The sequence below is a fragment of the Balaenoptera musculus genome, chromosome 7 (genome assembly GCF_009873245.2).
Source record: "Balaenoptera musculus isolate JJ_BM4_2016_0621 chromosome 7, mBalMus1.pri.v3, whole genome shotgun sequence".
Classification (NCBI taxonomy): Eukaryota; Metazoa; Chordata; class Mammalia; order Artiodactyla; family Balaenopteridae; genus Balaenoptera; species Balaenoptera musculus.
This window is the reverse complement of record NC_045791.1, coordinates 104,301,667-104,315,161: the sequence shown is the minus strand read 5'-3', so window position 1 is coordinate 104,315,161 and position 13,495 is coordinate 104,301,667. Positions and strand designations below refer to the sequence as shown.

At 40.3% G+C, this 13,495-nt stretch overlaps 1 protein-coding gene across 19 annotated transcripts in view; it reads right to left on the bottom strand.

The window, feature by feature from the left end:
* Positions 1-13,495, bottom strand: part of SP140 (SP140 nuclear body protein) — a 77,678-nt gene that overhangs the window by 37,954 nt on the left and 26,229 nt on the right. For 14 of the 19 annotated variants that reach the window (XM_036857159.1, XM_036857150.1, XM_036857154.1 and 11 more), the window contains exons 7-11: positions 10,187-10,267; positions 8,575-8,646; positions 3,647-3,730; positions 1,584-1,664; positions 366-449 (exon numbers count right to left, since the gene is read on the bottom strand). In XM_036857159.1, coding sequence (XP_036713054.1) covers positions 366-449; positions 1,584-1,664; positions 3,647-3,730; positions 8,575-8,646; positions 10,187-10,267 — 402 coding nt within the window. The remainder of the gene's footprint in view (positions 1-365; positions 450-1,583; positions 1,665-3,646; positions 3,731-8,574; positions 8,647-10,186; positions 10,268-13,495) is intronic. The other 5 variants (XM_036857156.1, XM_036857166.1, XM_036857167.1 and 2 more) reach the window with 3 other exon arrangements.

Sequence of the window (13,495 nt, the reverse complement as noted above, 5' to 3'; positions counted from 1 at the left end):
ATGACCAATGGAAACCATAGTAGGAAAACCCTCCCAGGGACAACCAGGAAGACCAGAGCAGCTCAAGTATCTCCAAGATGGGAATGTCCTTGCCCTTAGACCCTCCTGCCTTTGAGCTCACCTGACCTAGAGGTTAACATGGTTCCCGTCACTATCATCAGAGGCTGAAAACAGTCTACCCATCTCACTCCCTTCTTATACACTAATTTTCTCTGTCTTTTTCATCCTTTCCAGTTGGCTCTACATATTTCTTCTGTATGGGTATGTGAAGGGGAGCAGGGTAGGAAGGGAGAAGAAAGATGGAGATTTTCCTCTCTGCAGACAGAAAAACAAAGATTCAGTTTGGGAGTTGAAATCACAATTACCTTCTCCATCACATAGTGGTTGACTAGGCAGCTCCTCTGGTTCTTCTTCATTGGTCATTTGGGAAGCTGCAGGATCACAGGACACTAAAGAGAAACAAGAAAATGAGCTGAGCCAGGATGCTCAGACCACAGGTGAGCTGCCCTTTGGGAAAAGGGACATCTGCTCCAAGGACCACACCTGAGATCCAACTAAGCCCTGTTCTGCCTCTATTTCCACCTCATTAATCTCATTCTCCTACCCTCTGCTTCTCAGTTTCCTATCTATAGACGTGCCTCTAAACATTTCTGCTTCTGCACTAGGAGAATAATTGTGCGCCTTTGATTTTGTGGGCTCTGATCCCCCTGACGTCTTCTATCTTTACTTTTTTTCCTCAGTGATTATCTTAATCTCTCCTTTTCTGCTTATTCTCTCCAGCTCCCTTCTTCTAGGTCTCTCCAATCCCTACAGCAGGATCCATTCCTTCCCTCACTGTCTCTCTTGATCTCTTCTTCTCCCTACTGACATTCTTTATTTGAGAAGTGGAAGGCTCTCTGGTTCAAGCTCTGTTCTATTGCCCTTGGGATCCTGCAGGTCTCCCTTTGGACATTGACCTGCTACAAGCCTCACACAGCCACCACCTGCAATGAGATACTCGGGACACAGGTATCTCTGCCCTTCCTCCTACTTTGATCTCAGGGAAAAACAAGTATCCTTCTTCTGTGCGTCCATATTCTTATCTCTAAGGAAGGATATTAACTGTTTCCCTGGCTAAGTCCTAAAGTTTTGTGAGGAAATCTTACTTGCCAAAGTACTTTGAAAAGAATAAAGCACTATATACTCCAATAACCTGATGAAGAATACGTGGCAAAAAATGTCATTTGGGCCTTAGATCATTGATCTTAATTTCTGACAAGTAGATCTCAAGGACCATGTTTCTTTGGAAGCCTATCCAAGGTTATGACAATATAATATTATTATTATTAAACACTAGATAAATACTTATCTTTTACTCCTTATAGAAAATAAAAGGTGGTCAGGGGTTAAAATCACAATACTGAGCCTTTAGTGTAAATAAGCATAAAGATTGTGGAGGAAAAAACACTCTCTCCTTCTTTAGGACTGATCTACTACAACACGAAGAGGGAACACATCTATTCTAACAAGGGTCATGCTGTTCAGCTCTGAATTCAGACATCTGAAACCCTGCAGCTCAGGGCTGGCAATCCCCCCTTCCTTACCTGGCCCACATCTTGGTGCGGAGCTCGAGGCTTCCTGGGGCTCTTCTTTGTCACAGACCTCCCAACAGGCATTGTTGTCCTCTGCAGAAAGGAATGAAATCCCTCAGAGGTCTCAGTACACAAGCAGGGGGAAATCATGGCAAGAAAACTCATACTGAAGACATGGGAAGCTCAATGATCTCATGGGTGGGACTGTCTCTATCCCAGACCATCTTGGTCTGCCCTTGGGGTTCCCCTGGCCTGCAGGTTAACTCCCTCCCATCACTACCACTGGAGGCTGAGAACCACCCACCATCTCCCACACTCCCCGTACACCTAATTCTCTTTCTACTTCTTCCTCTTCCCCATTGCCTCTGCATATTTTTCTGTCTCTGCCCTTGTTTCTTTCTGCCAGCATCTCTAGATGTTTCTCTTTGTTTTGGTGTGTTTCTGTCTCCTCTGCTCCTGTCTCTTTTTCTCTTGCAGCCTTGACACTGCTCTTTATCACCTTTCCCCATCCCATTTTTCCCTCTCGCTCCCTTTCTCATGGTGAGTGTTAGGAGAGGCAACCCTAAAATAGTATAATATAACCTGATCAGGGAATGGGGTAAGAAATAGAGTGGACCAAGGCAACACCACCAACCACAGGGGAAAATTTTTCCAAATCCCTCATATAAAAGAAAGATCAGAACATTGCAATCACTGAAAATATTTATACTATCATTAGAGATGAGGAAGAAGAAATTGGCAAGGGTCGCATGATGAATGGAAGGCACAGCAAGACAGGAAGGATAACTGATCTACTCTTTGGACAACAAAGGACACCAGGTTTAAGTGGGAAAGTAATATGATCTGATTTCCATCTTGCAAATAAAAATTGTGCTAAAGTGGAGAAAATGGGCAAGATGGGAGCAAGAGAAAATGGGACATTCAAGTTCCATTTACTGAGAGAGCAAACCCTGTAAGAAAAGGACATTCCAGTTTCATGGAAGAAGATGTTGGTTTCAATTTTGGAAGTGTCAGTTCCTGAAAGACATCCAAATGGAGAAGACCCTGGGATAAATGTCTTCAGGTACATACATAGATGGATGACCTTGGAAGATGGGTCTGCCTAGCAGGCATGTGCTTGAGACACATTCTGTTACCTGAGAGTAGCTGAGGCTGCCAGGGAGACAATTATTACTCTATGTTATGGACACCGCTCTCTCCATGGGGCAAACCTAACTTGGAAACTCACTACTGGGATCGAAGGTGCTCCTGTCTGATGTGCATACTTCAGTGCTCCAGGATCCCAACTTCTCTCCTCTCTTCCCTGTACAGCAGTTTTCACTCTTTATTGATCTGATAAAACTCTTTCTCGACATAGTTTCTCTGCACTTCCTTGCACATTTTTTTTTTTTTGGTATTTATTTGCCTCTCTATATGGTTTCTCTAATTTTTATCTTTGTATCTCATTTCTTATTGAGGTAATTCCCTTTCTACCTTGTCTTCCATTTTCTCCTTTTCTCTTTTTCTCTGGGTCTTCTCTTTCTAGATGCCTGTAAAATTTCCTTATTTTATATATTTTCCTCATGCTCACAGATCCCTTCTCCCAAACTGACAAAAGTCCTTCCATTTTCACATGGACCACAGTGCCGGAGAGCCTTCCCTTATCAGCTCTATTCTAAGTGTCCCCCATGACCTTTCTAAATTGCAAGCTTATCAGTCATTCACAAAACTTACTTCCATGTTCCTTGTACTTCCAGAAGTAAGCTGAAAATGATCTCCTTGCCTCAACTGCCATAACCTGCTGACATTTGGATTTTATATGCATTTAATAAAGTCACCCAGGTACTTCTGCTTTGGGACCCCAGCCTACCTTTGGCACATCCTGTCTCCCTACGTTCTCCACGCAGGGGTGCTCTCCCCACTCAGCTCAGCTCACCTTTCTCCTTAGTCTCTCTCACAGTTTTGGAAAAAACAAAACAGAAAATCGACACAATTCCATGTGTATGTATGTGAATATGAAGAAGAGAACGGCAAGATGAGAGAAGGGGGGATTTTTTTTTTTTTCCTATTTATTGAGGAGTTTAAATCATAATTACCTTCTCTCTCTACTGGTAGTAGGCTGAGCACCTCCTTGGGTTTTCCTTCGTGAGTCATTTGGGGAGCTTTGGGATAACAGGTCACTGCAGAGAAACAAGGACATGATGGACCATGCAGGGCGATCAGAAACAGACCTCGGTTGGCTCATGCCAAACATGACGGGAAAGCCATACGTCTGCTCCAAGCACTGCTCCTGAGAGACACACCGTCTCCTTCCGCTTCTTTGCCATCTGCACCTCTTCTCTCTCCTTCTCAGTGTCCTACCCACAGTTCCACCTCCACACAGCTCTGTTTCCTAGCTGTGCATCTCTTTGATTGTCTGTGTTTCTCTCCTCATCTCTTGTTTTCAGGTCTTGGGGTTTTTTTGTTTGTTTGTTTGTTTTTCAGTGATACTGTATCTCTTTTCTCCTGTTATACTTTCCAGCTTTCTTATTCTAGATCTCTTCAAGCCCAAGTGGTTGGGTCCATTTCTATACTCCCTGTCTCTCAGTGGTTTCCTTTCCCACCCCACCAACATTATTTTTTCCTTAACTAAATCTTCTCTTGGACCCTGGTTCACTCCCCTGGGAACCTGCAGAACTCCTTGTGTTTCCTCTTCCTTTTCTGACCACATGACCCCACGTTGACTGTCAGCTGGCTTCACACAACTGTCACCCTCAGTGACACACCCAAGATGCTGGTGCCCACTCTTCCTTTTCTACCTTGCCCTTGCAAAAATAACCTCCATGCCCTTCTGTTTCATTTCCCCAACCATAAAATAGAAGTTACAACAGTTTGCATACCTGTGTCTTAGGGTTTCGTGAAGGTAAGAGGGGACTTGCACAATCCAATAATCTGATGGAGACTGTACACATTGTCTCCCAACCTTGTTCTCTTTCTCATTCTCACCCTTCCCACACATCTCTGCTTCTTCTATTTCTATCTCGGTATCTTGCTATTGGAATCTCTTGGTACTTCTCTTTGTCCTGGTTTGTTTCTTTTCCCATGTCTGTTCCCACCTGCCTTTTCTCCCTTTTCCTTTCTTGATGCTGAGCTTTATGTCTTCTCCCCGTCTCTCATGCTGTTTTTTTCTAGAACTAGGAATTAGAAAAGGTATCTCTGAGGTGGTCTATAACTTCCATGTGATTTCACCAGATTAGTGAGCAGAATGGAGAGTGGAGTGGACCAAGAAAATTGTTCCAAGCACAGGGCTAAGTGTGTGCAAAGGCTCAGATGAGAAAAAGTAGTCAAAATTAAAATTACTGCAAAGTTTTAAACAAACTTTAGAAGTCGTTGCAGGAGAGGCAGACATGAGGCTGGAGCCATGGGAAGGAAAATAGGGAAGGATTTAATCCTTTTGACAACAAAAAGTTATTGATTTAAGGTAGGAAAGTGAGATAAGCCAACCTGCATTTTCAAAGGGTCATCTAGTTGAGTTGGAGAGAATGGATATGGTGGGAGGATGACTGGGGGAAGGTATGAGACCAGATAGAGTCTGTTGCTCTGGCTCTAGTTCCAGAGAGAAGAGAGATCTGACTAGGGCTTCTGTGTTGGGTGTGGCAACAAATGGACGAGTAAGAGACAAGTTAAAGGTATAGTTAACTAAACTAGATGATTGATGGGGTGTGTGAGTTGAGGGAGGGGAAAGAGTCATTGGTGACCCCTAGGTGTCTACCTAAAGAATGGAACAATAGTGTTCCATACTGAGATAGGGAATACGGGGAAAGGAGGCAGATCTGGCATCAAGAAAGATGGTACATGCAACTATGGAAGCGACTTGTATTGAAGTTCCCGAAAACCATCCAAATGGAGATGTCTCTCAGATCCCTGTACAAATATAGTCAGGCACTTAGATGAATGAGCTTACAAGGCAAGCTGGGGCCAGAGTTAGGAATTTGGGGATCATTAAGTTATAGATGGAAGTATACAAGAATGGCTGAGGGGAGGCCCATTGCCTCTGAGAGTATTACAGGTGCCACTTTGATAACTGGAGGAACCATAATCTGAAAACTCATGGCTAACATGTTCAACTCCTAGTGTTAGAAGTTGCTTCCATGCAGCAACTCTTCTTTCAGTCCCAACAATGTCCCAAACCATCTTCTCCATCCTTGTACATAGTGTTCCCTCTCTACAGACGTTTTACTCTTCTCCTTTATCTTTTTCTCTATGTATAACTGTTATACTTTCCTCCAGTCTTTCTATTTCTTAGCACTTTCCCTCTCTGGGTCTATCTCTAATGTCACATTCTCTACCTTTTAAATTCTGTACCTTGTTTGATTATTGAGTTTACCTCCTTTCTTCTATGGTGCTCATTTCCCTGCTTCTATCTGTTCTCTCTAGTTCTTAACTTCCTGTTTGTAATGTTTCAACTTAAAATTTAAATCTAAAAATTAAAATTTCAGCCTTTCTGTATATTTTGTCCATCTCACATATTCCTTCTCCAAATCATCAAAGTTCTCATCTTTTGCCACTGACAAAAGAGCAGGGATCCTTCCTTCCCCTTGGCAGGCTCGTTTTAAATGTCTTTCACATGAGTTTTCTATTTTGCGATTATACCCACTATGCCCATGTTCCTGGCACAACCTCGAGGAAAGCAGGTTGAAAATTATCTCCCCTCCCTGATACCACATTCTAACCTGGTTCTACTTCGATTCCACGTCTATTTATTTTTTAAAATTTTTATTAGAGTATAGTTGATTTACAATGTTGTATTAGTTTCTGCTGTACAGCACAGTGAATCAGTTATACATATACATATATCCACTCTTTTTTAGATTCTTTTCCCATATAGGTCATTACAGAGTATTAAGTAGAGTTCCCTGTGCTACACAGTAGGTCATTGTTAGTTATCTATTTTATTACATTTTTAATTTTTTAAATTAATTTTTAATGTCTTTTTTGGAGTATAATTACTTGACAATGGTGTGTTAGTTTCTGCTGTATAACAAAGTGAATCAGCTATACATATACATATATCCCCATATCTCCTCCCTCTTGTGTCTCCCTCCCACCCTCCTTATCTCACCCCTTTAAATTAATTTTTATTGGAGTATAGTTGAGGTATAATGTTGTGTTAGTTTCTGCTGTACAGCAAAGTGAATCAGTTATACATATACATATATCCACTCTTTTTTAGACTCTTTCCCCATATAGGTCATTACAGAGTGCTGAGTAGAGTTCCCTGTGCTACACAGTAGGTTCTTATTAGTTATTTATTTAATATATAGTAGTGAGTATATGTCAATCCCAATCTCCTAAATCAGCAGTTCCCAACATTTTTGGCACCAGGGACCAGTTTCGTGGAAGAAAATTTTTCCACGGATGGGGGGTGGGGGGTGGGGGATGGTTCAGGTGGTAATGCCAGCAATGAGGGGCGGCAGATGAAGCTTCACTGGCTCGCCCAGTGCTCATCTCCTGCTGTGCGACCCAGTTCCTAACAGGCCATGGACCGGTACTGGTCTGTATCTCAGGGGTTGGGGACTCCTGTCCCAAATTATCCTTCCCCCCACTTTCCCCCTTGGTAACCATAAGTTTGTTTTCTACATCTGTGACTCTGTTTTATAAATAAGTTCATTTGTACCATTTTTTTGGATTCCACATAAGTGATATCATATGATATTTGTCTTTCTCTGTCTGACTTACTTCACTCAGTATGACAATCGCTAGGTCCATCTATGTTGCTGCAAATGGCATTATTTCGTTCTTTTTTTATGGTTGAGTAATATTCCATTGTATGTATGTACCATCTTCTTTATCCATTCATCTATCAATGGACATTTAGGTTGCTTCCATGTCCTGGCTATTGTAAACAGTGCTGCAATGAACACTGTAGTTCATGTATCTCTTCGAATTATGGTTTTCTGCAGATATATGCCCAGGAGTGGGACTGCTGGATCACATGGTAGCTCTATTTTTAGTTCTTTTAAGGAAACTCCATACTGTTCTCCATAGTGGCTGTACCAATTTACATTCCCACCAACAGTGTAGGAGAGTTCCCTTTTCTCCACACTCTCTCCAGTATTTATTGTTTGTAGGTTTTTTGATGATGGCCATTCTAACTGGTGTGGGGTGATACCTAATTGTAGTTTTGATTTGCATTTCTCTAATAATTAGTGATGTTGAACATCTCTTCATGTGCTTTTTGGTCATCTGTATGTCTTCTTTAGATCTTGGAGAAATGTCTATTTAGATCTTCTGCCTATTTTTTGATTGGGTTGTTTGTTTTTTTGATATTGAGCTGCATGAGCTGTTTGTATATTTTGGAGATTAATCCCGTGTCAGTTACTTGGTTGCAAATATTTTCTCCCATCCTGAGGATTGACTTTTTGTTTTATGGTTTCCTTTTCTGTGCAAAAGCTTTTAAGTTTAATTAGGTCCCATTTGTTTATTTTTGGTTTTATTTTCATTACTCTAGGAGGTGTATCAAAAAAGCTCTTGCTGTGATTTATGTCAAAGAGTGTTCTGCCTAAGTTTTACTCTAAGAGTTTTATAGTATCTGGCCTTACATTTAGGTCTTTAATCCATCCCTATTTTTTCTTTTAACTCACTTCCTCTTTGTCTCTCCTATACATAGCATTTCATTAATCCTATGCAATCCTGGGACATAAGTTTAAAATGATCTCTCTCCTCCAAACCCCAATCTGGTTGTATTTAGATTCCATATACTTTTAAATAAAATTGAACCTACTTAGGCAACTCCATGTGGTGGCCCCAATCTACATTTTTATTATTCTGTGCCCTGAAATTCTCTACCCAGAAGCCCCTCCATTAAGGCCCTTAGCCCCTCTTTCCCCCTTGCCTCCCATATACCTGAAGAAAGCAACCAGAGCCTAAGGAAAAGTGTGTGTTTGTGTTTGGGGGAATGAAGGGAAATGTCCCTTGCATACAGACATGCAAGCAAATTAATGAGATAATTGGTCACTTAAATCAATATTAGCTCCCCCGTTACCTGCTTGCAGTTTGGGAATCTCTTCAGACTTGCCTTCGTTTGTCCTTTGAAGAGCTTTGTGCTCACAGGAAACTAAAGAAAAACAGAAAAGACCATCCAGACATGGTGATGAGGTACAGACCTCAGGGTGCTCATGCTGAATTCTGGTGTTCAATGGTCAGGTGAACTTCGCCTTGGGAAAAAGATACTGTTGCTCCACACACCTCACTTTAGACCCACCAGAGCCTCGCTCTGCCTTTTTTCCTTCCCGTTATCTCTCAGTCACCTTTCTCCTCATTTTTCTGTCCCCACACATGGTTGTTTTTGTGCCATGAAGGATCACACACCTCCTTTACTCTCTGGGCTTCCCTCCCAGTCTTCCTCTTCTTCTTCTTTGCCCTTCAATGTTCTTTGACAGTTTTCCTACTCATGAGTCAGTTTGTTTATTTTTTTTTTAATTGGGGTACAGTTACTTTACACTGTTGTGTTAGTTTCTGCTGTACAACAAAGTGAATCAGCTATATGTATAGTGATATACATATATATGTATACTGATATATATCCCCTCCCTCTTGGACTTCCCTCCCCCCCACCCCATCCCACCCATGTAGCTCATCATAGAGCACCAAGCTGAGCTCCCTGTGCAATACTGTAGCTTCATACTAGCTATCTATTTTACACATGGTAGTGTATATATGTCAATCCTAATCTCCCAATTCATCCCACCTCTCCTCTCCCCTGTGTCCACATGTCCATTCTCTACGTCTGCGTCTCTATTCCTGTCCTGCAAATAGGTTCATCTGTATCATTTTTCTAGATTCCATATATATGCGTTAATATATGATATTTGTTTTTCTCTTTCTGACTTACTTCACTCTGTATGACACACTCTAGGTCCAGCTGCATCTCTACAAATGACCCAATTTCGTTCCTTTTTATGGCTGAGTAATATTCCATCATATATATGTACCTAAGTCTTGGATGCCCTGACCCTCTGCAGCCCCACACGACAGTCACCATAGTAAGTCATCGAGGATGCTGGTACCCTCGCTTGTTTAACTGCTTTGACTGCTAAAAGACCCTTACACACTTCAGTGCTTCTATTTCTTTACCTGTAAAACAGGAATAAGTAACATTTTGTCTGTTACATCCATAACTTTGTGGAGAGAAGAATGACATCTTGTTTGCCAAAATTCTTTGAAAAATCAGTCACATAATAAATAATAGTTGACAAAAAATTGTACTTTAGATTTGGGAGCAATTGATCTTTAGGACCATGTTTCTTTTGGGGGTTTTCCAAAGTTAGGCACAAAATAATAGCATTATAACCAAATAGAATAATACATAGTTTTTATTCTTTAGAGAAGATAAAGGGCAGGTCGGTATAAATTCAAGTCTTTACTATTAATAGCTATGAGAGACATCACTTTTCTCCAGCATATTGCTACTAGAATGCACTTAGGAACATTTATGTTATTTGTTATGTTACTTATGTTATTATGGACTCATGGGATTCGAAGACACACTAGACCTTTTGACTGTGGAGTGTGCTCAGGGTAAAAAGCATCAATAAACACCAGCTCTGAATTCAGCCACCTGACACCCTCAGCTGGCAATCCCTCCCCATCCTTACCCAGCTCACATCTTGGTGGGAAGTTCGAGGTTCCCTGGAGCTCTTCTCCATCACAGATCTCCCACCAGGCATTGTTGTTCCCTACAGTAAAGAATGAAATCTCACAGACATCTCAATTTATGACCAAGGAGGAATCACAGCAAGAAAATAACTAGAAAACCAAGAAATCCTGAGAAACTGGAAGGTCCCACTCCCCAAAATAACCTGACCTGAAGGTTAACATTGCTTCAGCAGCTTTCACTAGGGGCTGAGGAATTCATTCATTGTGGAAAAATCTTCCTTTCCTTTTTTTTTTTTTTTTTTAACATGTTCATTGGAGTATAATTGCTTTACAATGGTGTGTTAGTTTCTGCTTTATAACAAAGTGAATCAGTTATACATATACATATGTCCCCATATCTCCTCCCTCTTGCATCTCCCTCCCTCCCACCCTCCCTATCCCACCCCTCTAAGTGGTCACAAAGCACCGAGCTGATCTCCCTGTGCTATGCGGCTGCTTCCCACTAGCTTTCTATTTTACGTTTGGTAGTGTATATATATCCATATCACTCTCTCACTTTGTCCCAGCTTACCCTTCCCCCTCCTCGTATCCTCAAGTCCATTCCCTAGCAGGTCTGCATCTTTATTCACATCTTGCCCCTAGGTTCTTCTGACCAATTTTTTTTCTTTTTTTTTTTAGATTCCAAATATATGTGTTAGCATACGGTATTTGTTTTTCTCTTTCTGGCTTACTTCACTCTGTATGACAGTCTCTAGGTCCATCCACCTCACTACGAATAACTCAGTTTCGTTCCTTTTTATGGCTGACTAGTATTCCATTGTATATATGTGCCACATCTTCTTTATCCACTCATCTGTTGATGGACACTTAGGTTGCTTCCATGTCCTGGCTATTGTAAATAGAGCAATGAACATTTTGGTACATGACTCTTTTTGAATGATGGTTTTCTCAGGGTATATGCCCAGTAGTGGGATTGCTGGGTCATATGGTAGTTCTATTGTTAGTTTTTTAAGGAACCTCCATACTGTTCTCCATAGTGGCTGTATCAATTTACATTCCCACCAACAGTGCAAGAGGGTTCCCTTTTCTCCACACCCTCTCCAGCATTTATTGTTTGTAGATTTTTTGATGATGGCCATTCTGACCGCTGTGAGATGATATCTCATTGTAGTTTTGATTTGCATTTCTCTAATGATTAATGATGTTGAGCATCCTTTCATGTGTTTGTTGGCAATCTGTATATCTTCTTTGGAGAAATGTCTATTTAGGTTTTCTGCCCATTTTTGGATTGGGTTGTTTGTTTTTTTAATATGGAGCTGCATGAGTTGCTTGTATGTTTTGGAGATTAATCCTTTGTCAGTTGTTTCATTTGCAAATATTTTCTCCCATTCTGAGGGTTGTCTTTTCATCTTGTTTATGGTTTCCTTTGTTGTACAAAAGTTTTAAGTTTCATTAGGTCCCATTTGTTTATTTTTGTTTTTATTTCTATTTCTCTAGGAAGTGGGTCAAAAAGGATCTTGCTGTGATTTATGTCATAGAATGTTCTGCCTATGTTTTCCTCTAAGAGTTTGATGGTGTCTGGCCTTACATTTAGGTCTGTAATCCATTTGGAGTTTATTTTTGTGTATGGTGTTAGGGAGTGTTCCAATTTCATTCTTTTACATGTAGCTGTCCAGTTTTCCCAGCACCACTTATTGAAGAGGCTGTCTTTTCTCCACTGTATATGCTTGCCTCCTTTATCAAAGAGAAGGTGACCATATGTGTGTGGGTTTATCTCCGGGATTTCTATCCTGTTAGATTGATCTATATTTCTGTTTTTATGCCAGTACCTACTGTCTTGATTACTGTAGCTTTGTAGTGTAGTCTGAAGTCAGGGAGCCTGATTCCTCCAGCCCCGTTTTTCTTTCTCAAGATTGCTTTGGCTATTCGGGATCTTTTGTGTTTCCATACAAATAGTGAGATTTTTTGTTCTAGTTCTGTGAAAAATGCCAGTGGTAGTTTGATAGGGATTGCACTGAATCTGTAGATTGCTTTGGGTAGTAGAGTCATTTTCACAATGTTGATTCTTCCAATCCAAGAACATGGTATATCTCTCCATCTATTTGTATCATCTTTAATTTCTTTCATCAGTGTCTTATAATTTTCTGCATATGGGTCTTTTGTCTCCTTAGGTAGGTTTATTCCTAGATATTTTATTCTTTTTGTTGCAGTGGTAAATGGGAGTGTTTTCTTAATTTCACTTTCAGATTTTTCATCATTAGTGTATAGGAATGCAAGAGATTTCTGTTCATCAGTTTTGTATCCTGCTACTTTACCAAATTCATTAATTAGTTCTAGTAGTTTTCTGGTAGCATCTTTAGGATTCTCTATGTATAGTACCATGTCATCTGCAAATAGTGAAAGCTTTACTTCTTCTTTTCTGATTTGGATTCCTTTTATCTCTTTTTCTTCTCTGATTGCTGTGGCTAAAACTTCCAAAACTATGTTGAATAATAGTGGTGAAAGTGGGCAACCTTGTCTTGTTCCTGATCTTAGTGGTAGTTCCTGATCTTAGTGGTTTCCTTTTCTTATACCACATTCTCTTTCTACTTCTTCCCTTTCCATTTGATTCTTTACATTTTATCCATCTCTGCCTCTGTTTCTTTCTGCTGGTGTCTCCTGGAGTGTCTCTTTCTCTGTTCCTGCAACTTTTTTCTTGTTTCTCTGATGTTGCTCCTTCTCTCCTATCCTTCGCCTTTCAACTGTTTCTTTCTAGCTTTCTCTAAAGAAAGGCCTCCCTGCAATAGTATGTTTTAAATAGAATTTACCAGAGTGAGGAGGTTAAGTGGAGGGTAGTAGAATGTGAAAACAGTTCTGAATAAGGCAGAAAATGTATGAAAAGGCTCAGATATGAAAGATTTAACAATTAAAATTATTGGGGGAGTAAACGAGACAGAGAAAAACAAATATCATATGATATTGCTTATATGTATGTGGAATTTTAAAAAATGATACAAATGAACTTACTTAAAAAACAGGAACAGACTCACAGACATAGAAAACAAACATATGGTTACCAAAGGAGAAGTCGGGGAGGGATAAATTAGGAGTTTAGGATTAACATATACACACTACTATATATAAAAAAAGATAACCAACAAGGACCTACTGTATAGCACAGGGAACTATATGCAATATCTTGTAGTAATGTATAATGGAAGAGAATGTAAAATAAGAATATATATACATGTATACAAACATACATGTATAACTGAATCACTTTGCTGTACACTTGAAACTAACACAACATTGTAAATCAACTATATTTC